The sequence below is a fragment of the Lygodium microphyllum genome, chromosome 13 (genome assembly GCF_053477565.2).
Source record: "Lygodium microphyllum isolate KBCC chromosome 13, Lygodium_microphyllum_v1.1.10, whole genome shotgun sequence".
NCBI lineage: Eukaryota > Viridiplantae > Streptophyta > Polypodiopsida > Schizaeales > Lygodiaceae > Lygodium > Lygodium microphyllum.
The window spans coordinates 148,992,851-149,019,788 of record NC_141147.1 but is presented as its reverse complement, the minus strand read 5'-3'; the positions used below and the strand labels follow the sequence as shown (position 1 = coordinate 149,019,788).

The following is a 26,938-nucleotide window of genomic DNA, read 5'->3' as shown; positions in this document are numbered from 1 at the left end:
AATAAGTGGAAAGTAAGAGTTTTGTGAAGGTTATAGAGCAAGTGTTTAGTGATATTCACATAAATGAAAACATAAATGCTCCCAAATAAGAGTTTTTTTACATTGACTAAAACGAGAGCCTAGAACCTAGTGTTAGGAAGTTTTGAATCTAGGAGCCACTCCTTATGGGCCACATATACAACCAATACACCACAAAACAAGGTGATTGTTTCACATTAGCACGGCTTTTACCACCATGAAAAGCTACACAATACAAGCCTATCAAAAGCCCATGTCAAATTTCTCACAAAATATCATGGACTAAGCTTTGTTGTGTCAAATATTGTAAATGGTGTAAGATCTATTGCATATTTACCCACAATATCCAAGTTGCCCATGCTCATGGCTCCATTTAAATGCCAAGAGCACATGGATAAGAATCAACTTGATAAACCTAATGCTTATGTGTACTACACATCCCCCTAAGAGGAGGGCCCTTCTCATCACAACTTTGGGGTGGGTTAAGGTGGCCAAAACCATAGACATGGTTAAGGTGTTAAAAACACCATAGAATCTTTTATTTCAACAATGGGGACCACATCAACACTTTGGATGGACCCTTTCCCTTTTCAACATTATGCAACTTTGCTATTTTGCTTACAAAGTAGTGACTTAATGTCTACAAGCTATTGCTTATTGTTCCAAAAAAGAGAAGCGTAATGCCGAAAAGGACAAATGCCCATCCAAAGTGTTGATGTGGTCCCCGTTGTTGAAATAAAAGATTCATAGGACATATGATTGCCTCATTACAAAGGGAAAGCCAATCATTGAACACCTTAAACTTCCCTAAATTAGAACCACCCTTCCACCCCAAAGACATTAATGTGGTTCCACTTTTTAGTGGTTCTTCATTATCAAAATCTACCTTTCTTCCCATAGATAATTCTTGGGATGCCTATTTGTGTTTCACCTAATCATCACCATTATTAAATGATGTTTGCTCTAGTCAAGCTTCACTTGGGCTTTGCATCTCTTTAAACCACCTCGGCTTTCCAATTATTAACAAGTCCGTAACTTAGTCAATCAAACAATGGAACCACCACTACATCCATTGTGGCCATAATCATTTTTTTGGAACTATCTTTAGTCCTTGAACCAAGAATAAATCCTAACTTGATTTCAATCAAAGTTAGAATAGTAAGTACTAAAAATTGCAATTGTGGAAATTCCCAATCACTATAAGTACCAATTAAAGTTTCAATTGTTGTAGAAGCTCCCAAAAGCACCACTTTTAAAAGCTACAAAATATCATCAATCATCATATCATAATTCATAATAGTAGTTAAATTCCAAAGTGCTATAGCAATTGTTGAAATTAGAAGTGTTAAAAGTAGCATGTTATAGAAGCTCCCCAAAGTACCTTTTTTAAGAGCTACTACAAGTTATCAAATCATCAAAAATTAGTAGTTGAGGCCCAAAATACTAAAGGTAGGTTAAAAATGCCAAGTTAAAAAGCAAACAACAATTTCAAAGAATTTAGCAATAAGCAAAACCATTCAACATAAATTTAGAGCATTGGGTTCACACCAATGCGAATTGTATCAATCTACAAGTAGAAGTTGTTGCTCGGAGTGTGACACGAGTTCATACAATGTTGTCTGGTGCCCCTCACAAATTAGGATTATTTGCACAAACCTACAAACAAGTGAAAATGTTCACAATATCCACATTAACTTGAGTTAATTTGTTAGCCCTACAAGCTATATAATGGGAGAGGGGAGACAACTAATGCCTAACCATATAATTTTACCACCTTGTCTTACTTCTTTTAGACTCTAGCATGTGTGAGAGAGAGAGAATTGTCATTTATTACATACCTCTTGTCTTCTTGTCTTTCACTTCCAAGAATAAGGAAGAACAAATCAAGGACAACTAAAAGAGAGAAGCATTGATTCTTTGGGCAACTTGTATGGAAGGAAGTTGAGGCTTCGCATCTACAATCCAAACTACAAGGTACCAATGAAGAAAGCTTTCTTGTTTGCTAGCATTCATGGAAGAACAAAGTGAGGCATGCAAGAGATACAACATAAGATTGAAAGATGGAACTACTACTTGTGTATGATGGATAAGCATAGAGTAAATGGTACTTTTTATTTAATGCAATTATCCCATCATGTCTGTACAATTTACCTCGATTAACACAAGCACTCCACGTGTCTATGATGAGCTCAACAAAGCACAAGTTTAGTATAAATGAGCAAAAACTAACAAACATCCTAGCACTCAACAATTTGAATAGCATGTGACAACTTAACTATTAGAATTGCATAGTTTCTCAAAGAAACTTTCAAAATAGTTTCAAAGAAAGATCTAAAAGAATATCTTCAAGATGGTTCTAGTCAAGTTAGTTTCTCCATAGGACTTACTAGACACTACCTACCTACCTCAAGGGTGTCTTGTGACCTAGTTCAATTGGCAAAACTACCTAGACATCATTTTATAAATGTGGTAATTTTAGACAAGAAACAAATAGGATGAGATCCAATACAAAAATGTGTTTTCTCTTGTTATCTTTAATATATTGGCTGGATGTTTAACAAAAAGTTTGATATTTGGCCACTATTTTTCTTACTTACCAAGGAAAATGAAATGCTTAGAAAGGTGGAGAACAGCATAGAATGGAATTTAGAGTAGACAGATGAGATTTGAATTTTAAAAAGATTTTTCAATCTTGTCTACTATAAATTGGTTAGATGTTTTGGAGAAATTTTGATATGATGACTACTTTGCATACTTAACCAAGGAAAGAAATCATTGAAGCAAAGCAAACATAGAATGGAATTACAAGTAGCAAAATTCATATCAACATATTACAATAAAAGAGTGTCACTAGATGAGCTTGACCATGTATGGCAGAGAGTTGGGTCAGATCTCTATACATATTTTCATTGGATTTCATACAAGTAGCATTGTGGGCTGTCATTTTTGCAACAGCCACAATGCACCTTACATTCTAACTTATACGGTAACCCATTTCTAGTCTTATATTATCCTTCAATGATCCAGCAACCCTAACATTCCTAGAACAGATATGGAGTCAATGCACTACTAAAGAGACATGTCCCTGTCAGCCATCTAGAACAGTTGCTTGTGCACCATAACTTTCTTCCATAAAACAGAATATTGTTTAGCTTGGACCATTCTATGGATAGTTTTGCATACGGGATTGAGACACACAAGAGTCCAAAATTGGATGGTGTTTGGCCACATGAAATGGACAGAGGACTAAAGGCTTGTCTTTGACACTTACTAATAACTAGTGAGACATTTAACCCACCTGAGCTTGACAGTTTGGCACTTCCACAAATCATTTGCAGAACATTGAAGACTACTCAAACGCAATGTTACTTGAGGATAAAGAACAAGTTACAAGGCCTATGCTAGGAGTAGAAGCAGTTCCAGGTGATTGACTACAAAACTAAACATAAGGCACAACACCCAGCCAAGCCTTCCTCATTTCTCAATCATAGAGCTCTGAGGATAATTTCTAATTCGATGCTCTTTCCATCCTTTACTTCCCAAAGGAGAAGCTACAAATAGAGCCTACTAACAAGATGCATTCAAATTCTCAAAAACTCCCAAGGAGCATGAAGATCACCTGAGAGGATGCTGAACTCCATTACCAATCCTCAGAACAAGGACAGGCAAGTTCCTATCATAAAAACTGTTGTCTGCTTCTAGACTAGGTAACCACTTCCCTGCTACAGATAAAGCTGATCATTCTTCAATATCATCTGGTTTTGGAGCCTCGAAAATAGTCAGCAAATTAAACGCAGAGGAGCCCAAGTTGATCCCTTGTACCACACCACCATAGGCTACTTTTATTCTATAGCAGAAAAGCAAAGTTGCATCCCACATAGCAGTTCGACCCTAGAATCAAAAGCAGTAGTATCAGCTCAAAAGATAACATTAGTCTGCAAACCAAAAATTAAATGATACTATTTGAAGGTCTGGTAATTGCACCTGAAGTGAAAACTGCACCTTTTTGTCCCAATACAGTGCAAATACTGGAGGGTTTTGTTTGCCAACCACGAGTATACAAGCCCCTGAATGCAGTATAGGCGGTGGAGAGGACAGCACAGCCAAATACTTCTCAGGACAGCGTTCTTTCTGGGGAAGATTGGCAATAAAGAGAGGATTATTAGCTGTCTGAGTGCTTGGCTGTGAGGATGGGTCAATGTGGAGCATCCAGTTTGGATGCTCTAAAAGAGCACAAAATAGGTAAATTAGCAAATGGGAATCCGTTGGTAGCTCCAATGTCCACCTCTTTGAGATCTTGTCATAAATCTCACCATTTGCAAGATACTCGTACTTTTTAACACATGTTCCTTCCGCAAGCTCTATATTGTGAAAATACAAGCTCTTGATTGCAGAACCTCTCTCTCTCTCTCTCTCTCTCTCTCTCTCTCTCTCTCTCTCATGGCTACCTTAGCGGTTAGCCAATTGTTTTCTCAACCTGCTGATCAAGGTTCAAAACTCCTTTTTTTATTCTTATACTAAATAACCATTACCAACATAGGAATTGAACTTAAGTCCATCTAGTCACACCATGTGCTCAACTTAACCAACCATGCTACACACCTCTCTCTCTCTCTCTCTCTCTCTCTCTCTCTCTCTCTCTCTCTCACACACACACACACACACTCTCTCTCTCTCATGCCTACCTTAGTGGTAAGCCAATTGTTTTATCAACCTGCTGATCAAGGTTCAAATCTCCCTTTTTTATTCTTATACTAAATGACCATTACTGACATAGGAATTGAACTCGAGTCATCTAGTCACCATGTGTTCAACTTAACCAACCGTGCTACACCTCTCTCTCTCTCTCTCTCTCTCTCTCTCTCTCTCTCTCTCTCAAAATAAGGTGTTTCGGAGCAGTTTGAAACCAGCCTATCTTCTCGAATAGGGTGGTTTAACTTGATTAAGCACTTAATTATAGCAATCAGCAAATGAGCATAAACTGAAATGCTCACTTTACCTTCATAAACTTGGACAATGGACACACTGTTGGCCCCAAAACTGGCGCCCCTTTCGATATTTCTTTAATTTCAATTGCTAATGGATAAATTACAAGCCGAGATTTCACGATCTCCTTGGCTGATTCAAAAGCACCTTGCTGTTCCAATAATCAAGAAAGAATTCAGGCAAATTGCCCCTTGATGTTCACCCAAGACTTCCTCTAATGGAACCCCAACTGGTCAAATGCTGCCCCAAATTCACAATAGATGGACTGGCATTAGAAATCCTCACAATTCCACGAATTTTTGGTGCTGATTTCAGTGTTTAATGCCTTTGATTGATGGCATGGGTCCCAAGGTGGCTGCTAAACCCTAATTACTGCTGTAATTTAGGGTTTACAGCAGTAAACTCCCTATTGTCCACCAAATTTGGTTATACTCTGCTACCCATGGCTGAGAATTACTGAGAATGCTTGAGCATAGACTGGAGGAGATGAGAGAATGCTATAAAGAGAGAGAAAATGAATTGAAATGTATCTTTTGATTCGTAGCTCTGATGACAAATCTGATGGCACCAACAGCTTCAAAAGGGGGGTAAAACATCAGCTCCACTAACGAGCCCTCCTCTTCTACCACCGCCTCTCTTGAGGCGGAAGAGAAAACCTACTACCCCCTATCCTGTTGCGGCGCACAACCAATCATCCTCGCCTCTCAAAGTCAAATTGGATCACCTCCTCTCCCTCCACCAAGCTCAAAATGGCTGCAATTCAGCTTCCACCACCCTCCAACAGCCTTCTCCCTAGTTGCATGGGAAAGTTTTGCCAAGTGGCAACCTTCCTAATGCATTTTTAGCCATTAAATTAATTTCTTCAAAATTAATTAATTCTGAAAATTAATTTCAACCCTTTTGACCCTGCCCAAAATTAAACATACCCAACTATAATGAAATTGGCTAGTCCATTTGCAACTTGGAGTGATTTCCAACCTCCGTTGACCCTTAAACTAGTCCCTGGTGTCACCACTGACACTTAATGGCCAAACAATTGTCCTAGGGTCCAACCTCGCACCAACTGACCACCAAAACCCAGTTGGCATAACTTAACACAACTCTTGCCTTTAATACCCATTGCATCCTCGGGGTCCTTGGCCAGTTCCCATGAAATAACTGCCATGTGCATCATATGTGCTAAACAACCTTGCACATTTGATTAATAACTTAATCAAATGTTACTAGCAAGATTAAAGCATCTTAAAATTTCTTGTCCTCGTGAACACCTTCCCCTTGATAACCTTGCAATCGTCCTCGATTGCATTGCATTGGGCCAAAGCAAAAGTATATAGCACTGGAATTTCAATTTGGCATGACAGTCACCACAACATTGGCCATTCTTGTCTAACTGTTGCATATGCGCAAAACTTAATGAAAATTACCAGCCAACAAAACATAATAGAAAACTAAAAAACACTCCAAAATTGTTGCTAGAAACCATTGGATGCATCCATAACTTATGTTTCTAAACCATTCTGACTTCAAAATCATAGTAAATCATATTCTTAGCATAAACCATGGCTGAAACGGTCAATGACATTTGTTTCCATGCGACTGTCCAAGGAATCAACTGTAAACAATTAAAAACTGAGTATGACCTGATCATAAACTGGTCATGGACTAATATGAGAACTGATCACAAATAGCTGCAAATATGACTCCAAATTTATCACAAGCTGATGATTTAAAAAAATTATCAAAAACTGATGCAAAAACTAATGCAAAACTGATCCCAAAGTGATCATAAACGGTTCTCAAACTGATCAAAAACTGAGCTAAAACTAATCAGAAATTGATCTCAAAATTGAGGCAAAAACTCATGCCAAACTTGTCCAAAAACTCATGCATAAGTATAGTCTCAAAACCACGGTGACAACCATACTCATATACATGTATTTTACTGTAACTAGTACACCAAGTAGTGACCTCATCGCAAACATATTGTCAACACGGTACCTTGGATGCATGCTGAATACATCCAAGATCCACTACATACGAGAGCAGTCCGAAACCAATAGAGTGGAAGTTCTACCTCCCCCTTCAACATCAAGCAATGCTCCACACCCTTGCTCTGCTGAACCTGAGTAAGCTTGATCCAAAGTGGGCTCTAACTGAAAGGCATCGAGATAAAGTTGCAACAACTAAGGATAATCTGCCAAGTCATCCTCTTCCATCCATTTTGCATCCATTGGTGAATAGTTTTGAAACTTCACCAAATATCTTCTGGAAACTTTACTCTGACTTTCTTTTCCTTATGTGCCAAAATCTGCTCGGGTACCAAGATCTCATCTAGTTCCTTAACCTTTGGCTGAATTTCAGCAGATACATCTTCTGGCACATCACCACGAAAAGATCTCAACAAACTGACATGAAAGGCATTGTGTATCCACCAATGTGTAGGTAATTTCAGCTCATATGCAACATCGCTGATCTTTTCCAAGACTTGAAAGGACCCATAGTATCTCGTGCTTAGCTTCGGATACAACCTCTCTCTTCCCTTCATCTTTTTCAACCTTGCCTTTTCAAAACGCAACAATACAGAATCGCCCTCTGCAAACTGCAAAGTACATCTATGGCGACCAGCTGCACACTTTTGCTTGTCCTGTGATCTTTGAAGCGCATAATTTATCTTTGCATAGGCTGCATCCAAGCTTTCCACAAAGCGATCAACCTCAAAGATCTTATCCTTAGTGTGTAAAATAGCTAGAACCTTCTTGCCACCCTCAACCACCTCGAATGGAGCCTTGTCAATGGAACTATGCACCGTATTGTTGTATGCAAACTCAACCAATGGCAAATATTGCTCCCATTGTGTCTTGTGGTCTGAAACATAGCACCTCAAAAGATCCAACACTCTGAAATTTGCTTCCTCAAACTGACCATCTGTTTGCGGATGGAAGGATGATGAGAATTTCAACGTGGTACCCATATTCTCAAACAACCCCTTCCAAAATAGACTGGTCATCCGAGGGTCCCGATTACTGATGATCGACTCAGACATACCATGATACTTGAAAATGTGTTGCATAAATAATCATGCCATATGATCAACCTTTATCTTCTTCCTCACCGGAATGAAATGGGCTTGTTTACTAAACCTGCAAATAATAGTCCATATCCCATCATTCCCTGTACGTATTCTAGGAAGCTCAAAGATAAAGTCCATAGCAATACTCTACCAAGACCTATTTGGAATAGACAAGGGCTGCAATAAGCCTGGCATCTTTTGCCTATCATGCTTTACCTTCTCACATATAATGCATACCCTAACATACTGCTCTATATCATGCCTCAAAGCTAGTCAATATAAGAAATGCACCATTGCCTTGACTATGGCATCAATTCCTCTGTGTCCTGCATATGGAGGAGCATGACTTTCAATGATCACTCTAGGCCTCAACTGCTTTGTGACACACAATCGTCCATGCATCATCAGAAATCCATCTCTTAGTATAAAATGCCCATGCCTTTGGCCATTGCAAAGCTGATCATAAACATTAGCAAAGTCCGAATCAACAACATATTACTCTTTCATGGCATCCAACTCAGTGTGATAAACCATAATGACGGCTGAAATTTGTGGCTTACGTGATAGTGCATCAACCACAACATTCTTTTTACATCAATGTGTACAATCTGAAAATGAAATATGAAGAGAAAATTTACCCATCTCATATACTTCTCTAAAAACTTTGTTTGCGCCAGAAAGTACCTCAAAGTCTAATGGTCTGTCTACATTGTAAAATCAACCCCCAACAAATAATGTTTCCACGTAGACAGTGCATGAATTACAACCAAGAGCTCTTTCTCATAAACTTATAAATTCCTCTCTGCACCGTGAAGAATTAGGCTCTCATAAGACACAACTCGGCCATCTTGCATAAGAACAGCCTACCACATGCGTCACAATGAACCACAAATAACTTCCTTAGATCAAGCAACACAAACACAGGATCTGAAGTCATCTTTTCCTTCAACTTTTCAAATGCTGAAATTTCCACTGCTGTCCATCTAAATGGCACATCTTTCTTTTGCAAAGCATGCAATGGAGATGCAATTTCAACAAACCCACGTACATACTTCCTATAGTAAGAACATAAACCCAAGAAGCTCGAAATCTCATGAACATTCTTCAAAGCTGGCCATAAACGTATTGCTTCAACCTTAGCAAGGTCCATACGAATACCATCAACCGATCCAATATGTCCTAAGAAGTGGATTTCATACAAAAAGAATTCACTCTTCTTGTCATTAATAACCAACCTATGCTTACGTAGCTCATTGAAAACAATGTCCAAGTGCTTTCTATGCTCTGTCTCATTCTTTGAATAGACAATCATGTCATCAAAGAAAGTATCCACAAATGCTCTATGTGGCCGAAAGATGCGATCCATCATCCGATTAAAAGTGGCAAGAGCATTCATAAGTCCAAAAGACATGACAAGAAATTCATATAACCCAAAAGATGTTCTAAAAGCTATCTTGCACACATCCTCCGATCTAATGCGTATCTGATAATACCCATTTTTCAAATCTATACGGCTGAATATTGCTGCTCCCTGCAATCTATTTATAACATCATTGATCCGAGGGATCGAAAAACGATTCTTTATCGTGATCTTATTCAAAGCTCGATAGTCAATGCGTGTACGCCATTAACCATTCTTTTTTTGCACCAAAAGCACTAGAGAACAGAAAGGAGATGAGCTGGGCTGAATTGGCCCTTTTTCTAACAGCTCATTTACTTGACTCATAATCTTCTCCCTTTGGGCAGCACTGACTCTATAGGGTGGTTTATTAAGAGGGCTACTTTCAGGGATAAAATCTATGTCATGATCTTCGAGTCTTTCACATGGTAGTTTCCTTGGAAGTGACTGAGAGAAGCAACCAGCATGCATTTTCACAAATGACATGCGACCATTCTCTAATTTAGACATATTTCCAACATTCTCACTATCATCCTTATCCTTAGCAAAATCTAAATACGCTGAAAGATGATTTTTCATTACTTTAAAAATAGCAACTACAGATACAACAGGGTCAAATTCCCCTTTCAACTTTATATCAAGTGTGAGTGTCTTTCCCTTATGTTGAATAGTGATCTCTTTTGCATATGAATCAATCACTACATCCATACGGTGGCACCATAGCATACCAAGCAACACATCACAACCCTCAAGTGAAGCAATGTAAAACTCTTCGATATCCACATATCCCTAGATGTGCAACCGAAGCTTTTCAATGAGTCGTATGATAGGTTCTGCATGACCCTTACATGCCATTTCAACTTCCTCCATGGATCCCATCTCATCCTCTTCGATGCCTAGACGGGTTGCTATATCAATAGAGATGAAGTTGGCTTGTGCACCATTATCAAAGAAGAGATCAATGCATGCTGATCCCCAATTTTGCCCCATGCTCTGCACAACTCAATAGCATCATCATTGGGCTGATCACTAACAACATCGGGCACCAATCCCACTGATATTTTGGGCCCTTTACCCTTAGGATCTCCCTGATTTTCTAATTTTGCAGCTTGCTACCTATTGGGACAGTTCTTTGCAATATGACCCTTCTATTCACAAATAAAGCATTTATTTATAGCCATCAATTCCATACATTGTGCCAATGTTTTCGAGCCCTTTCTTTGCTGTTTTAGCCTCTTTTCAAGCAAGTTTTCAGATATGCCCCCTTTCTCAACCTTAAACTTTTTTCGGCTTCTCCCCGCTCTCTTGGAAGCTCGAATCCTTTCCACGCAACAAAGCATCAATTGTAGCAACAGTCTCTATGAGCTGAGACATGCTAGACACGATGGATTTTATGCAAAAATCCTTGATTCCTTTGGGCAGCCCACATACATATTTTTCCACTTGCTCATAAAGGGGTATGGCATGATAAGAAGTGACGGACAGAAATGCATCCCAAAACTTCTTATTGTATCGCTCTAAATTCTTACATTCCTTTGCATCAAGCTTGTTCCAAGCTATCATGATGTCCACCTCAAAGATACTAGCGAACCAATTCGATGCAAACATTTGCTTGAATTATATCCATATTGATGATGCTCTACCTTGCATTAAGAGCATGGACCACCACTGCAATGCATCCCTCTTCAAGAAAGTGGCTGTCTTTCTAATCTTAGAGGATTCCGTGAAGTTTCGCCCTAAATTGGCTGCATCAAACTGTTGAATGAAGGTCAAAGCTTTCAACCTATCTTGTGCACCATTGAAGGACTCAAACTTCACTGCTTTTCCACCCTCATCATAGTCTTTTGTTTCCCCTTTGGGAGTCAAGTTGTCATACATTGGCTGATGCAAAAAGGATTCATTTGCTGTATTTACAGCATGACCAAGCCCAAGTAAAGCATTTGGACGACCAACAATCATTCCTTGAGCCCCATAAGCATTCAAGGGTGCAAATGCATTGCCAAACATTCCACTTTGTGCCCCAAGCATCAAGCCAATGCTACCATACATAGGGTTTTGCACATTTCCAATCATACCCGAATACAATGGGCCTTGCACACCATGCATTGGCTGATGCATACCATAGGGATTTGTGCCATGCATTTTTGTATGCGGCCCTTCGCCAACCATTGCATGAAAAATCGTGCTACCACCAAAGTATCCTAGCTGCCCCATCATAGCATGTATGCCCAACTGTCCAAAATCCATTGGATTGGCACTTCCATAATGGCCTTGCATTTGCATTAATGCCCCATAGATACCAATTGTTTAGCTTCATTGGCCTCTTTAGGAGCTTCAAGTGAAGGATTTGCCACTACCTTCGATACACCTTGTTGTCCCGAAGATCTAAAAGTTGACTTCTTCTTGACCTTGCTGTCCTTTGAAGCATTCAAAATCGGGTAAACTAAGGATCCTTTGCCAATTCAACAAAGAGATTTGTTGTTGTCCTCATCCGATTCTTGAACTGGTCATCAAATTTCTCTTCACTTTACTGGTCATGAAACCAATCTTCTTTCTTGGAATGGGTAGTGATAACCTGATTTAAGAGTTAATTACAACAATAAATAAATACACATAAAATGAAATACACACTTTACCATAACATTCTTGGACAGTAGACACCCCGTTGGCCCCAAAATTGGCGCCCCTTGCGGTATTTCTTTAGCTTTCATTCAATTGGAAGGAGTACAACTTGAGATTCTTCAATCTCCTCCTACTAACCAATTGCTCTTGTGTCATAAATGTCCAACAAGCCTTTTAGGTCATTCGCCCCTTATTTCACCCGGGACTTTTTCTCCAATTTGACCCTTGGCTGGCCAAATGCTACCCCAAATCAATTCAAGATGGACTGGCTCCTGAAATCCCTTGATAATCTTCAATTATCAACTGCTGATTTCAATCGCTTGAGCCTTCAATCTTTGGCACGGATCCCAAGGTAGCTGCTAAACCCTAATTTCTACTGTAAATTAGGATTTACTGCAGAAATTACAAATCAGCCCACCAAAATGGTTGAGATCTCCTCTAAATGGCTGAGAATGGCTGAGCATAGACTAAAGGAGATGAGAGAATGCTGTAGAGAGAAAATTCTAAGATTTGCCGCGAAGAACTAATCAAAATCAGTTGCTGCCCTACTGTACCAGCCCCAAAAGGATGCACCAACAACAATATGAGTATCAAAGATTGTGATCTTCAGGAGAAAGTGCATCAACAACAATTGTCAGCTTCCCAAGGTCAAGAATATGCAATCTCCATCACCAAAATGGTCTCCAATGGCTGGGAATTGGCCCCAAAAGCTGACAGCAACAATCCAACACCTCTTTCCAACAGCTCCAAAATGAAAAAACGAGATTTCCCTCTTCCTTCAACCCTATTTAGCCTTTCCTTCACTTGCATGGGAAAGTTTTGCCAAGAGGCAACTTTCTTAATCCATTTTTAGTCATTTTCAATCATTTAATTAATTTTCAAAATCAATTAATTCTGAAAATTAATTCAACCTTTAATCCATGCCCAAAAAATTGACCTTACCCATCCAAAAATTAATTGGCTAGGCCATTTGCAACCCAAAGTGGTCCCATGCATTAATCCATTAATTAATGCCTAGGCCCTAGTGTCACCACTGACACTTAATGGCCAATAATGGTCCTAGGGGCAAACTGACACCATAGTTCACCTAAGAACCTAACAAGTATAGCTTGTTACAACTTTTACCTTTGACACCCATCTTTTTCACAGGGTCCTTGGGCCTTCAACTGTAAAAAACGTAGCTTGCACCTCGCATGTGCAACACATGTGCATCTTTTAATTGCACATTTGATTAATCCTTTAATCAAATGTCAATTAAGCATAAGCAAAGTATCAAATTTTCACGTCCTTGTGACACTCGTAATTAAGTAGTAATTTAGGACTTGATACCATTGTCACTGGAGACCTACACACAAGTGTTATTGATCCAAAATGTGCATGATTCTGCATCTATTCAAGGGGCAAATTGAACTTGATGGTTGTTGGTTACAAGCAACGGCCTATTATTCAAAATATTATTGAAGAGTTGGCCAATATTTTGAAAAGTTGGTTGAGTCAACTTCCAATTGTACAAGTGCTTTGGAGTTAATGTAAAAACAAATACCACAAGGGGTGTCAACATTTTGAGACCAATTAATTGTCAACTCATCTCAATTTCCTAAACAATCTAAACAAAAGAGAGAAATTTTTAATTTATCATTAAATGAGTGCATTTTAGGGTTCTACCACCCTTCTATGAAAAGGAAGGCTATGTTTAGGATAAGAATCAAGACGTGTAATCTGTAATAAGAGAGAGGCTATCTATAAATATAAATAGCCAAAAGCAAAGACAACAATAATGAACAATCAACCAACACTAGAAGACACCAAAAATATCCAATCAACCAATAAAAATGAATTGGATTTAGAAACAAAGTAGACTCACAATTTGGGATTTCAACCCAAGATATGTACTCTCCTAACTTCTCTCAAATTATCGATAATCAATACATACAAAATGTACAATGATAAAGGATTCATCATAGTACATACAACAATGGCAAACATATAAGACCATGAATATCCAAGAGATGGATGATCAAACCACTACTAAGGTGCCTCAAATATATACTAATGTTGATGTTGATTGTACAACCAAACCACCAAAGTGCCTCCTCTTATAAGATCTAACTAGTGCCAAAGATTGCTCTTGTCAAGCCATCCCATCATGAATCTAAAATGCAAACTACACTAGAATGTGAATATGTCAAACTTAATCAATGCTTTGAAAAGCCAAACTTAAAGTCCACCACACCTACATGTGGATGAGACTTGGATAACAAACCACCACTACCCTCTTCACACTCCCTCTTTGACACTAGAGAATCATGAGGGATAACATCTTCTCCAAAGATAGAAAGCCAAAGAGAAAAGTATGGCTTTCGTCACCTAGCCAAGATCAAAGTCCAAGTTTGAGAAGAATGATGACTCATCAAAGAAGTCTATAACATTTTTATTCTCCTTGTCCTTCCACAATGTTGTTAGTTTATTACAATCCTTTCAAGGTGCCCCCCCTTGCTATGATAGCATTGATTTTTCTTTTTCTCCTTGCCACCACTCTAAAGAAGGAAAAGCATCTGCCTTGCCACCAAGGAAAGATAATAATCTCCCCTATAAATGCAAAGAAGCCTCATACTCAAGTAGTATCAAGTTCATATGATCCAAGGACCAAAAAATGAATAGGTACCATTGATATCTAAGTTCATAAACGTTAGTCACACCATCGAACTCTATAGGTAGCTTGTAGAGAACAATCCCCACTACATAAGCTTTAAGAAGAATAGATTGCAAGTCGCAAAGCTAATCCTGAACCTGTATCATCTTGAGAGTAAATAACTAAATCATATCAATTGCCTTGAGCCAAATATACTATACCTATCCATGAATGATCACAGTTCAAATGCTCCACGAAGCCTTGTAAATAAGTTATGGCTTCTCCCACACCTCTCAAGATGTCATGCAAAAGGTAATCTCAACAAAAAGATTTCCTTCAAGATGCAACAAAGAAGAGCAAAGTATACTTAGCCATCAACATTGTCCCAAGTAAGAACTCCTTTCTTCAAGTCTTCAAGTTGTCTTCGCCCCAACTCATCTAGAATAGGAAAGGTGTCACAATGAAGTGTACTTTGATGCTTTGCTTAGGATTTGGCTTAAACATTAATTAGATGTGCACGTGTGCAAAGCACATATGATGAGTAAGCTAGCTAAGTCATAATGAAGGGCCCATGATCCCAGATGTCAATGGGTACCAAAGACGAAAGTTGTTATAAGTTATGCTGATTCAAGTACTAGGTGGTGCCTAGTGTCAATTTGCACCTAGGGTCTTTAATCAACCATTAAATGTCAATGTTAACACTAGAAACTAGGCATTAATTAAATACCAATTTAAGAGCTAATTAATACTCAAAGCCCACTTAGGCATTAATTAGATACCAATTTAAGAGCTAATTAATACTCAAGCCCTAGCCTAGCTAATTTATTTGTGTATGGGCACATTTAATTTTATATATCGAGCCTTGAAACACCAAAGATGAATCGCATGTATCTACTAGATAAAAAAGGCAAAGGACAAGGATCCCCTTAAGCCGAATCACCTATATCTGCTAAATAAAAGAGACCAACGTTGAGAATCCCCTTAGGGAACCACACAATGCGCAAGACAATTAAAAGTAAAAATAGGAGAGATTAATTACTTTGTAACAAAGAACACATAATTTAGATGTTATGAGGGGCTCTTGAGCTTAGGTCACAACAATGCAATAGCAAAAACATACTTGGCAAGGAATTCGCTTCTTGGAAAAAAAAGAGGCAAATAAGCTTATTGAACACACAAGTATTTCTCTAGGACCTAACAATGAAAACACAAAAGGGGGGTTAACAACCATTTCAAGAAACTGTGAATAAGAGATGGTAACAACCATATTCGCTAACATTAGAATCACATTTTACCTGACATCCAACGGCCAACCTTGAGATTTCCCAATTATGTCTCCCAATAGTTCGCAATTATATAACCCCTAAAGGATCAAGTCATAATGGACTAACCAATAGATGAAATCTTGGTGGCGCTTGGTCCATATTATTACATCCATCCAATTACAAACCAATTGTTGCTTATCAATCCCTTGAATAATCTACTAGACACATTGAAGTCAAAACCCCTACTAACATCAATTCATACATTTGAAGAGACCCCACAAATGTTTGATTCGACAAGTTTGGCTAGATAGCTTGCCAAAAAAAGTCATCTATGTATTCTTATATACAACCTTAAGGGTAGACCTTTAAGCAAAAGTGTAAAATTTACAGCTTCTGTCAAATTAAGCCCTCCAAAGCTTGACTTGTACTTGCATTCTAGAGCAAACTTTAAGCACAAGTGTACTAACCATATATGAACATGCCATACTATAGCAAACAATACCATGTTACAGCTGTTCTAATTAACCTTCTATACAAAACACAACCCTCTCTGTTCCAGCTACAGCAAAGACATGAAGGCCTGGTTGATATATCCAGCTACTTCCTACTTTGAAGGAAGCAGTTCACAAGAATTGGACCTGAATGCTTTTCAACACAACCCACATGAGAAAATATAGCTGAAGATAACAAACCTAACAACATGCTATTTCAACCATAGAAACTCTGTTGACATATCATTAAAAGACCTACACTTACAAAGGACTTGTGATAACACATCCCTTAGTCAGCATGAATATACATAACTTGGCTGAGGAAAGAATAAGAGAGATGGCAAGATGAAGAGCTTCAGTCAATTAAAATCGCAGAAATCAACAAATTGACATCAGGCAGGTAATATTTACCTCTGATACGTTGAACAGTGTAGTCTGCCCGGACACTGCTTTGCGGTAGCAAACCTTTTGCCCACTCCCCTTTGATAAGAGCCTTCAGCCGTTGATGCTCACTTACGGCATCAAGGCATTCTTGTATTACAGGATTAATCTGTCGGACTTGAGCCTGAGGCTGAAGGCCAAAGATACTTGGCTGAGGTGCTTCAAAGGCAAAACACAATGTCAGGCATATTTGCAAAACCACATAGTTCAGGAATAGAGCTTAGCTGTAGATGCTGAAAAATACAATTTGTTACTTAAAACCAGAAGAAACAATTACACCTGATTTGAAATCAAAAGCTAAACTAAAATCTCTAAAAACCTATAAACCGCCTACATGTTGGCTTATAATAGAAGACAGTAAAAATAGATGATTACTTGGAGGAGCATCTCGGGCTTGCATAAGGAATGCTCGTAGTTGATGTAACAATGCATCCTCATCAGGTGCAAATGTGGTTACCCACTCATGGGTCAGAGTATCGGTGCTAAGTGACTGGGAGGGTATAACTGCATCAGACTTGCTCCCTCCAACTGGGCTGATATTGACCGTGATCCCAAGCTTAGCTACAGCCTGCATAACTTGCATGTGACTAGAATCTATTTTGACAACAAGGGGATCTAGCAAATCTTTGGAGAACCATTGCCTAATTAGATCCCTCCATGTTTCAATTTGGGGATAGACCCCAAGCTTCTGAAAGCCTTCAGTTGCCTGCTCCATGGACATTGGTGGCAGAAGATCATTGTCCCCCTTCCTTGGTGAGCCTCCAAACTTTTGAGGGTTTGGAGATATTCTCAATGATCGAGCTGAAGTAGTTTGTGGTGTGGTAGAAGGTGTAAGAGCAGAAGTTGGTGTTGCTATGCCAACTCCCCTGACAGTTGGTGGTGGTGTCAGAAGAGCCTGCACTGTTGTTGGGGTCTTCACTGTCGACCCTGCCAGCTTGTCTTCGACATCTGCTAGAAACTCTTCAAGCTTCTCCTCGTTGGTAATGTCTTCCTTTACAACAGGAGAAGCTTGCTTCGCCCAAGGGCTCAAATGCAGATCATCAGGTGGAGTTAATTTCTGAGGGGGGGACATGTAGGAGGAGGATTGAAATGGGGAAACCTGAAGACCTGTTGAAGTAACTGCCATGGGAGAAACATTGCTTGCACTGTGTTCATGCCAATCAAGACCAGACCTTGAAAATGAGCTCCCTGGTCCCCTCCCGCTTTTCAGAGACATTGTCTGGTGCACTGGGACCAATAAAGTAGATTGAGAAGAAGCAGAGGGGCTTGAGGTTGTCTGATTGCGAGATGTGCGATGCTTTGGGGTGTCAGAAGCAAGTTCTCTACTAGAAACCTGTGTTGTGTGCTTCCCTCCTGTACTTGTCCCAAGCAGTGCTTGGTGATGTTCTGTCAAAGTGCCTTCTGGATTAGCAGCATTGTTCTCAGCATGTGAGATGCCTGATTTTGCTGTAGCATAACTGTTTGCATCTGCACTTGCTTGCAATGACAAAGCTTTGCATAGGGCTGACATTGCTGCCAAAAACATGATGACCAGAAGACTTTGCAGGATCCTGATGATATAGCCTGCAATCATAGGAGGAAGTATGCTAAGTCCATGAATGACTGACTATGAGTCCCTTCTATCCATCGTTCAAACACCAGAATTTAAACAACTTACAAGAGGATAAGAGAAGAGACTGCCAAGCTTACAAGCAAAGCTCTGTGCAACGCCCATCTCCATTGCCGTGCTCACTAGAGTTTCCTTTCTGCAGACAAATAAAGTGTTTAATAAGGACCAATGACAGCTTCGTATCATTACAAACTTGATAGCTCATGGTCCTGTTAGATGGGAGCGATATAGCCAAATGCAACACCAGTTCTGTATGCATCAACCATTACGTTCTTACACACCCACATAATTTCAGCATGAGGTGAGACAATAGAAATGCATGAGACTTGACAGACATGCAAGACTGCTTCGTGGTGAAATGCGTCGTAGGAGCTAACAAGAATAAGTGCATATGCAAAATGTGTGTTCAGCATGTGGTCAGACTATGGAAATGCAGGAGATTTAACATTGCAGGTGCAATTAGCGGACCAGGGAGACACCCAAGACTGCTTGCTGGTAAAATGCCGTTGTAGGGGCTGACAAGAGCACGAGCGTTTGCAAAAACATATGTGTGCCATATGGTAAGTCGTGCTCTTGGAAGTCAGGTAAGACGAACGCTTATTCAAAAAACGGGACAAGGTCAGGATGGACTTACCGAGAGACGACAGCCACTAGGGACAAAGACGAACCAAACGCAAAGATGAGGATAAAGACGAAGGAGGCCAGAGATGGTCTGAGGCTTCGAGCTGCAAGGGCGGAGGTGATGGCTGCATTCTGGTAGACGCTAAACTTGTTGCGGGCGGGAGGAGGAAGAGGAAGAGGGGACGCCATGAGGCAGAAGTGGAAGCCCACCCGAGCGTCCCGATCAAGAGCGAACGCGAGCGGAATAGAAATTTGCTATGGTGCTGTTGGTGAGAGAAACATGGCCTTTCGACGAGGGTATCGCACCGGAGTCTGCGTGTTCATCCAAAACCCTAGGTCGCCTGCTTCCCGCCATAGCCAAAAGAGGGTTTTTAGTTTTCGACACTGGTCGTCGGTTTTCCCCAATGAGTTCGGTAGGGGCCGCCCATCGCGCGATTCCACTGAAGTTTGGAACAAGGTTTGAAGTTTGAATTTGCTTGGAAGTTGGCACATTAAATATTATTATCGTATTAAATAAATAAGGGCCCGTTGCCCAGACAATTGGAGGCCAGAGACGTCTTACAAATGTCTCCACTCTTCAATCAGTCTCACGTTTTCAGGTGAGTCATCTATATCTATATCTATACTACATTATTATTTAAGCTACAGGTTTAGGAGGTGACAAAGCACCAAGGAGCTCCCGAACCTAGCTCTCTATACTACATTATTATTTAAGCTACAGGTTCAGGAGGTGACAAAGCACCAAGGAGCTCCCGAACCTAGCTCCCAAACCAAACCAAGGTGCCATTAATTGCTCACATGATTGGGGGTAGAGAACGTGGTCATTAATCTCTCACATGATTGGGTTAATCTCTCATATGATTGGTAGTAGGGAGAAACGTGGTCTCTTTCCACCAACACCTCATCTCGCTCTCACTCTCACTCACGAGCATCAGGCAAGAGCATAACAGGAGCAGGGTAGCAAGAGTATTAGCAGTATATACAGAGGGTCAAGTAGGTCAGTCCTCTCTCTCTCTCTCACTCAAGACATATTTTTGTTCAGTCCTTTCTATCTCTCACATGTCCACACACACACACACACATACACTCTCTCTCTCTCTCTCTCTCTCTCTCTCTCTCTCTCTCTCTAGTCTGGTAGCACTGCTCTCAGTCAGAGCCTCTCTAGCAGTCTCTCTCTCTCAGTCGTAGTCAATGGCACAGGTGACCGTGAGGTGGATTGTACTGTCAAGTCAACGGCAGGGCATCGCAGGACGATCTCCACCAGCATCATCGTGGGGGCCTTGCAGACTGTCCCGCGGAGAGAGAGAGAGAGAGAGAGAGAGAGAGAGAGAGAGAGAGAGAGTGTGTGTGTGTGTGTGTGTGTGTGTGTGTGTGTTGGGAGAGTGAGTGAGTGAGTGTGTGTGTGTGTGTGTGTGTGTGTGCATTAGTAGCTTAGTTAGGTTAGGTTAATTAGTTAGCTTAGTTAGGTTAGGTTAATTTTTAATTAGTTAGTTGTTAGTAGCTTAGTAGGTTAGTTTAGTTAGCTTAGTTAGTTATTGGTTAGGTAGGTTAGGTTACGTTAGGTTAGGTTAGTTTAGTTAGTTGTAAGTGGTTAGAGAGAGAGAGAGAGAGAGAGAGAGAGTAGATTACTTTAATTAGTTTTTTTTAATTGTTGGTTAGTTAATTGTTTAATTAGTTAATGTTAGTAGCTTAATAGGTTAGTTAATTTTTAATTGTTAGTTAATTAATTGATTAATTAGTTAGTTGTTAGTAGCTTAGTGGTTAGGTAGGTTAGTGGTTAGGCAGGTTAGGTTAGTTTAGTTGTTTTGGGGTTAGCTTAAATTGTTAGTAGTTAGGTAGGTTAAGTTAGTTGTTTAAATGTGTGTTTACTTTAGTTGTTTAACGTTAGCTGTTAAAATTTTTTTTTTACGTTATTAGTTTGGTTGGTAGGTTAGTTGTTAGTAGCTTAGTTAGTTCGTGGTTAGGTACGTTTAGTTTAAATTGTTAGTTTGGGGTTACCTTAAATTGTTTTCTTAGTGGTTTAGTATTAGTTTAGATTTTAATTAATTGTTGGTTAGTTAATTGTTTAATTAGTTAGTTGTTAGTAGCTTAGTTAGTTTTAGTTGTTAGGTAGGTTAGTTAGAGTACATTGTTGTAACTTAGTTATGGGTTGGTGAAGTTTAATTTATTGGTGTTTTGGTTTGCTTGGTATAGTTTTATTTGTGGGATTGGTCGTTGGGGCTATTTTTGACGACTATTATTCAAGTTGGTGATCTCTTGCTGTAATATTTCCACACAATAAAAGTTAGTTGGTTAGTTTGAAAGTTAGTTAGTCAATTAATAAGTTCGTAAGATTACTAACTAAAGACTAACTAAAAAAATAAGAAGAAAAAAAAAAGAAAAACTAACTAACATTAATAGTTAATGATTTTTATTTAATTAAAATATATATGTTTAAAAATCGAGTCATAAATCTGATATTTTTCTCAGATTGCCAAGGATCGTAGCTACCCTTTACGTAAGTTACAACGTGAACGAGACTTATGAGCTATATTAATCACGAGTATTAATGTGTAAAGTTTGGATGGTAAAAAAATAGTAGATTTTGGGCATAACTAGTATATTTTAGATATTATCTTAAAAAGATATGGAGATTTCTAGAACTGGATGTCATTTAAAAAAAAGACAAGTGATGTTTTAGTTAGTTTTGGAAATTTTATCAAAAGAAAAAATAAAGAGAGGGATTTGCGAAATTGCACACACCGCGATCGCAATCTACAGATAGAAAACATCACTTCGAACAAAGAAAAGAAGAAGGAGTGAACTAAGAGCTTTCTAACCAAGCGTCTTCGGGTTTTACCCCCCTTTCGGAGCCAATGGAACCATCAAATTTATGATCCGAGCATCAGATGACTGATCTTTCCAAGATCCCCCTCCACAAAGAGCTTCACTTCTCAACCACAAGCCCTCTTCTCTAATTCACTATAAATATGAGGCATAGGGAGGCACAAGAAGCATAAGGAGACCCCGAGAGGCTGCGAGAGAGAGGTAGAGAGAAGGATACCCCTCCAAGAGATTGTGAGAGAGAGCTTGAGAGAGAGAGAGAGAGAGAGAGAGAGAGAGAGAGAGAGAGAGAGAGAGAAGAGTTACCCCGAGAGGCTGCAAGGAAGAGAGTTAGCTCAATTCCCTCTATCTCGATCCTTGACTTAACCATCTTCTCTTACACTCTCCCATCTCGAATCTATTCCACCTTCTTAATCTCTTGAGTCTACTTGTGGACGATGGCCCCAAGCAAAGAATGTTACATGCGGATGATGGCAATCCCATAACCAACAATAAAGCTTCAAACGAAGGCATCATCGTCAATCCAATTGCAGTACCGGTTGTAAGTAATGTATTTCCAAACTGATAGATACTTGTTTTGATTCTCGTATGAGATACCTTAGGCCCCATACTATGATGCACGAGTATAGGTCATTGGAAGGGATAAAATTTATCTCACGTATTCAAAAGATTGAGCTTGCAAAGTGCATGTATTAAGGAAAGTTAAATGCACCTAGTTACATGTGGCTTGTTCGTTGATAGAGCAATTACAAGGAGGAATCGGTCAAGGGTTATGAATGGCATAATCATGACATTAAAATTTATGCATACAAGTATTAAGTAAATTTTACATAGAATCACTCTTTGATACCAAGGGGAAGAACGTATATGCAATGGTAATGTTATCACAACTATTCTTACATTGTTTGGCAAAAATACAATTGGTTTTTTTTGTTGGTTGATCTAACAATATCCTAAATGCTTTTACATTCAACTGGTTATTAGTTGTTGTTTGGATGATTATTCCAAGTGCTTGTGATTTATGGTAAATGCATGGCAAGGGTCTGTGTGTAGGGGTGGATCACCTCCATGATCACACTACGGATTAACCCAAAGAGGGCACTGCTCGATTCATGGGCCGAAGGTCGAGTGGTGAAAAGGCCAACCACGGGAATGATGTTTCGCTCCTAAACAGCTTGTGGGTGAGGTAGAGCTCTGGACACCCCTTGTTAGGTCTAGAATGGATATGAAAACCTCCATGGCCCCCGGTGTCTGGGTATGTTAGGAGATCCTATTCTAGATAAAGGATTGAGTTTGTGATGCCATGAGCTTTGGACCAGTTACTTCTGCAGGGCAGAAGATATGTTTCTGTTGGACATAAGGGATACATAATTTCTCTTGTATGGGCGGGAGACGAAGATTAACTTGAAGATAAGTTAAGGAACTTGTTTTAACTTGCTTGTCAATAGATTGCTTGCTTTGTTTTTGTGTCTGTGCTATAAGTTATGCAAACGAACCCTATTCCCTAAAAGGTTTAATTAATGAAGCTGACTTTAAGTATCACACATAAATGTGGTAGGACCTAATTAGAAAACTAAAGCTATTAAGGGAAGCAGGTGGGCGGAACCCCCGATGGGTCCGTTCTACGGTAGGGTGGTCCCAGAGAACTGGGAGGCTTCTCACAAGATTTTACCGTTGTTCGATCTTTAGGTATTGTTAGGTTACAACTCGACTCATGCCATTTTAGGGGACCGGAATGGGACTATGCCCTACGGGCAGAGAGGTTGAGTAGCGCATCCCTCTCATTTCCCATTCTCTTTGAACCAAGTGCAGCGTAAAGTAGGATGTCCAAGATCCGATGCTAGAATGCTGTTAGGAGACCTTGGCCACTAGGAGCCCAATTTTCAAGTAGATCCTACTGGGTTTGGTCATGAATATTCCGTTGAGAGGTGGATTCGAGAAACCCTAGGCGACAAAACTCGAAACATTCCATGGGGGTTACCGGGCAGCAACACTTAGATTCATTTTTTGATAGACCGCTAAAAGCATGCCTAGATAGCCAATGGGCATGCACCTTACACTTGCCATGTTTGTTAGTTTATCTATTGTTTAAATTTTAATTGTTTAATTAGTTGGTTGTTAGTAGCTTAATAGCTTAGTGGTTAGGTAGGTTAGGTTAGTTTAGTTAGGTTGGTAAGTTAGTGGTTAGGTAGGTTATGTTAGTTTAGTGGTTAAGTTAGGTTAGTTTAGTTAGTTGTAAGTGGTTAGAGAGAGAGAGAGAGAGAGAGAGAGAGAGAGAGTACGTTACTTTAATTTTTAAATTGATTGTTGGTTAGTTTTTTTTTTAATTGTTGGTTAGTTAATTGTTTAATTACTTAGTTGTATGTAGCTTAGTAGGTTAGTGGTTAGGTAGGTTAGCTTAGTGATTATCTAATTTTTAATTGTTTAATTAGTTAGTTGTTAGTAGCTTGGTAGGTTAGTGGTTAGGTAGGTTAAGTTAGGTAATTTTTAATTGTTGGAGAGAATAGGTTACTTTAAATTTTAATTGATTATTGGTTACTTTTTGTTAAATTGTGATGCCAGGAGGCATATTCCACGGTGGATTCCGTGAGGTTTTACGGTGGATTTCGTAAACTTAGATGACCGGGGCTCATACACAAAGAGGATTCTTTGTGCGAGAAGTTGATGGGGACGCCTGTCCTTTTTGGGCGTTTCATTAATTTAGTGTGTACATGGGTAATTCCATAGCGGGTGATTCCACAAAATGCATATTAAATTAATAAACGTTTATGAGTTTAGAGTGCGCACTCGTAATAAATTAAGGTTAGGATTTATTTCTAACCAGTTGATTTATTTATGTAGCTGAAGACTGCTAGGTATTCACTTTTGTCGGTTTAATTGTATTATTTTACTAACGATTGTGAATGCTTCAGTTGATGTGTAGAGATAGCAGCAGTGGCGGAGGAAAGCATTGGAGTTTAGCGAGTATTCGACCTTTGGACTATATTTTGATAGGCGCCACGCCTATATCTATTGAGACATCGATTATTTATTATTATTTTGTATGTGCCTATGCGCACGGATATGTTATTTCTATTTGGACATTGAGATTGGGCGTACCACACTCTATGGGCACCGTCCATTATTTTTATTTTCCTATTTTTGTATAAAGCAAACTCAAAAGCTAAAAGCTTGTCATATTTTTGTAAATTGGGCTATTATTGAGCATGAAGATTGAAATATACATAAAATACATGCTTTGTGAAGCACTCACACAAGGCATGGGGGGAGATTGAACCCAATTTGTCTATTGCCTCTTGTCGTGCATGCTTTTACATGGTTTTTTGTGCAAAAAGGTAGAGTTCATTGTTCTCGGGGACCTTCAGGGATTCACTACGTGAGCATTCTGCGACCGATCTGCGCACCAGTGGTATCAGAGCGGAGCTGAGATCAAGAGCTTCTAATCGCTACCAATCTCGGGCGAAGGCGGAGCTCCAGGAACGAACGGGCTCTACAGTCAATCTCGTCGCGAACCGTCAATACAGGCAGACTTCTGGCGATCAAGAACCCCTGTTTCTACTATCAGATCGCGAAGGACCAGCCTCTGCAGGCGGAGGACCACGCATCTATCTCCTTCATCAAGTCGTTGAAAACAGAGATAAGCTCTTCTCATATTCAAGTTGATTACTTCATCAAAGCTTAAACTTAAGCTTAGAAGCTTGAAACTCTATAAATTTTCATCGATTATGTCAGAGGATGCCTCCGATTTTTCCGCGCGGGCAAAAAAAAAACGGCCCCCCCCCCCACGAAATTTGACGTCGCCTGTAGTCCAAAACGGCCCCCCCCCCCACGAAATTTGACGTCGCCTGTAGTCCATTAAGCTATTAAGCTTAATCTCTTTAATCAACTAAAGCTTAAAGCTTTCTGCAAGTCACACAGGGCAAACAAGTCCACAAACTCCGGGTCCTGCACTGCAAAAGTCAAGTTCTACAAGTCAAGTGGAATCAAGTTCTGTAAGTTCTGCAAGTCGGCCTAAGTTCAGCAAGTCAACAACTCTGCAAGTCTGCTAAGTCTGCAACTCTGCAAGTCAGACTAGTCAATTGGAATCAGAACTGACTAGTGCTTAAAACTCATAGAAGACTTGTTCCTATGCAAAAACTCTGAACTAGAAAGTTGTTCGTGGCAAGGTGTTCTACCTATCTACAAGTTCGTTGAAGTACTTTCAGCAAACGAAGACATAAATATTGCAGATTTTCTGAAAATTGACAAAGAAATACCCAAAAATACATAGCCTTGTAACCCCAAATTTGAGCTACGCTCATCCCGCTAACCTGATTTTGAGTGAGAAAGGTTTATTGAGTTTTACAGGATGACGACCCCACATATGGATGATCCTATGGCTGAAGACGACTTACCTGAGCCTAGCATGGAACAAAAGCTGGACCTAATCATGCTACAACTGGAAGAAGAGCGAAGGGCTAGGCAAGCATTGCAAGCGCAATTGACAAAACTACAAAGAGCGTCCACCGATAAAGAAGAACCTCAAGCTGAAGATTTGATTCGACGTACCATCGACGCCACTCTTGAAGCACAAACCATTCGCAATGAATCCAAGATAAGTAAACGAAGTTTCAAATTTTGCACTTTCAATGGTATACGAGAAGGAAAGTCTGTTTTATCATTCATTAGCCAGTTTGATGACTATTTCCATGAGGAAACTTATCCAGAAAAAGATAAAATAAAGTGTGTTACTAATCATCTAATAGACAGAGCATCACTTTGGTGGACTGTAGTCCGCAAGAGCATAGAATGTCCTGCTACTTGGGAAGATTTCAAGAAGAAATTCATGCAGAATTTCCTTCCACCGCAATTTCATGAGAAGGCTATCAAGCAATGGGATTTACTTCAACAACGAGATCGTGAGCCTATTCCACAGTATACAGAGCGTTTTTGGAATGCACTCCTACAGCTACGCATGCTTG

The 26,938-nt window shown here is 39.6% G+C and overlaps 1 protein-coding gene across 2 annotated transcripts; it reads right to left on the bottom strand.

Annotated features, from left to right (window-relative positions):
- Window positions 1–1,261: 1,261 nt before the first annotated feature.
- LOC148027337 (cytochrome B561, amino-terminal protein) lies at window positions 1,262–19,599 on the bottom strand. Of its 2 annotated transcripts, none has more exons than XM_087691906.1 (6): window positions 19,168–19,599; window positions 18,614–18,669; window positions 17,300–18,487; window positions 16,895–17,083; window positions 4,021–4,379; window positions 1,262–3,909 (listed from the first exon to the last, which is right to left on the bottom strand). In XM_087691906.1, the coding sequence occupies exons 1-6, from the start codon at window positions 19,341–19,343 to the stop codon at window positions 3,757–3,759; spliced, it is 2,121 nt and encodes a 706-aa protein (XP_087548032.1). In that variant the 5' UTR covers window positions 19,344–19,599; the 3' UTR covers window positions 1,262–3,756. The 2 variants fall into 2 exon arrangements, with proteins under 2 accessions (XP_087548032.1, XP_087548031.1); XM_087691905.1 differs by having other exon boundaries at window positions 1,268–3,909; window positions 4,003–4,379; window positions 19,168–19,598.
- Between the last annotated feature and the right edge of the window lie 7,339 nt (window positions 19,600–26,938).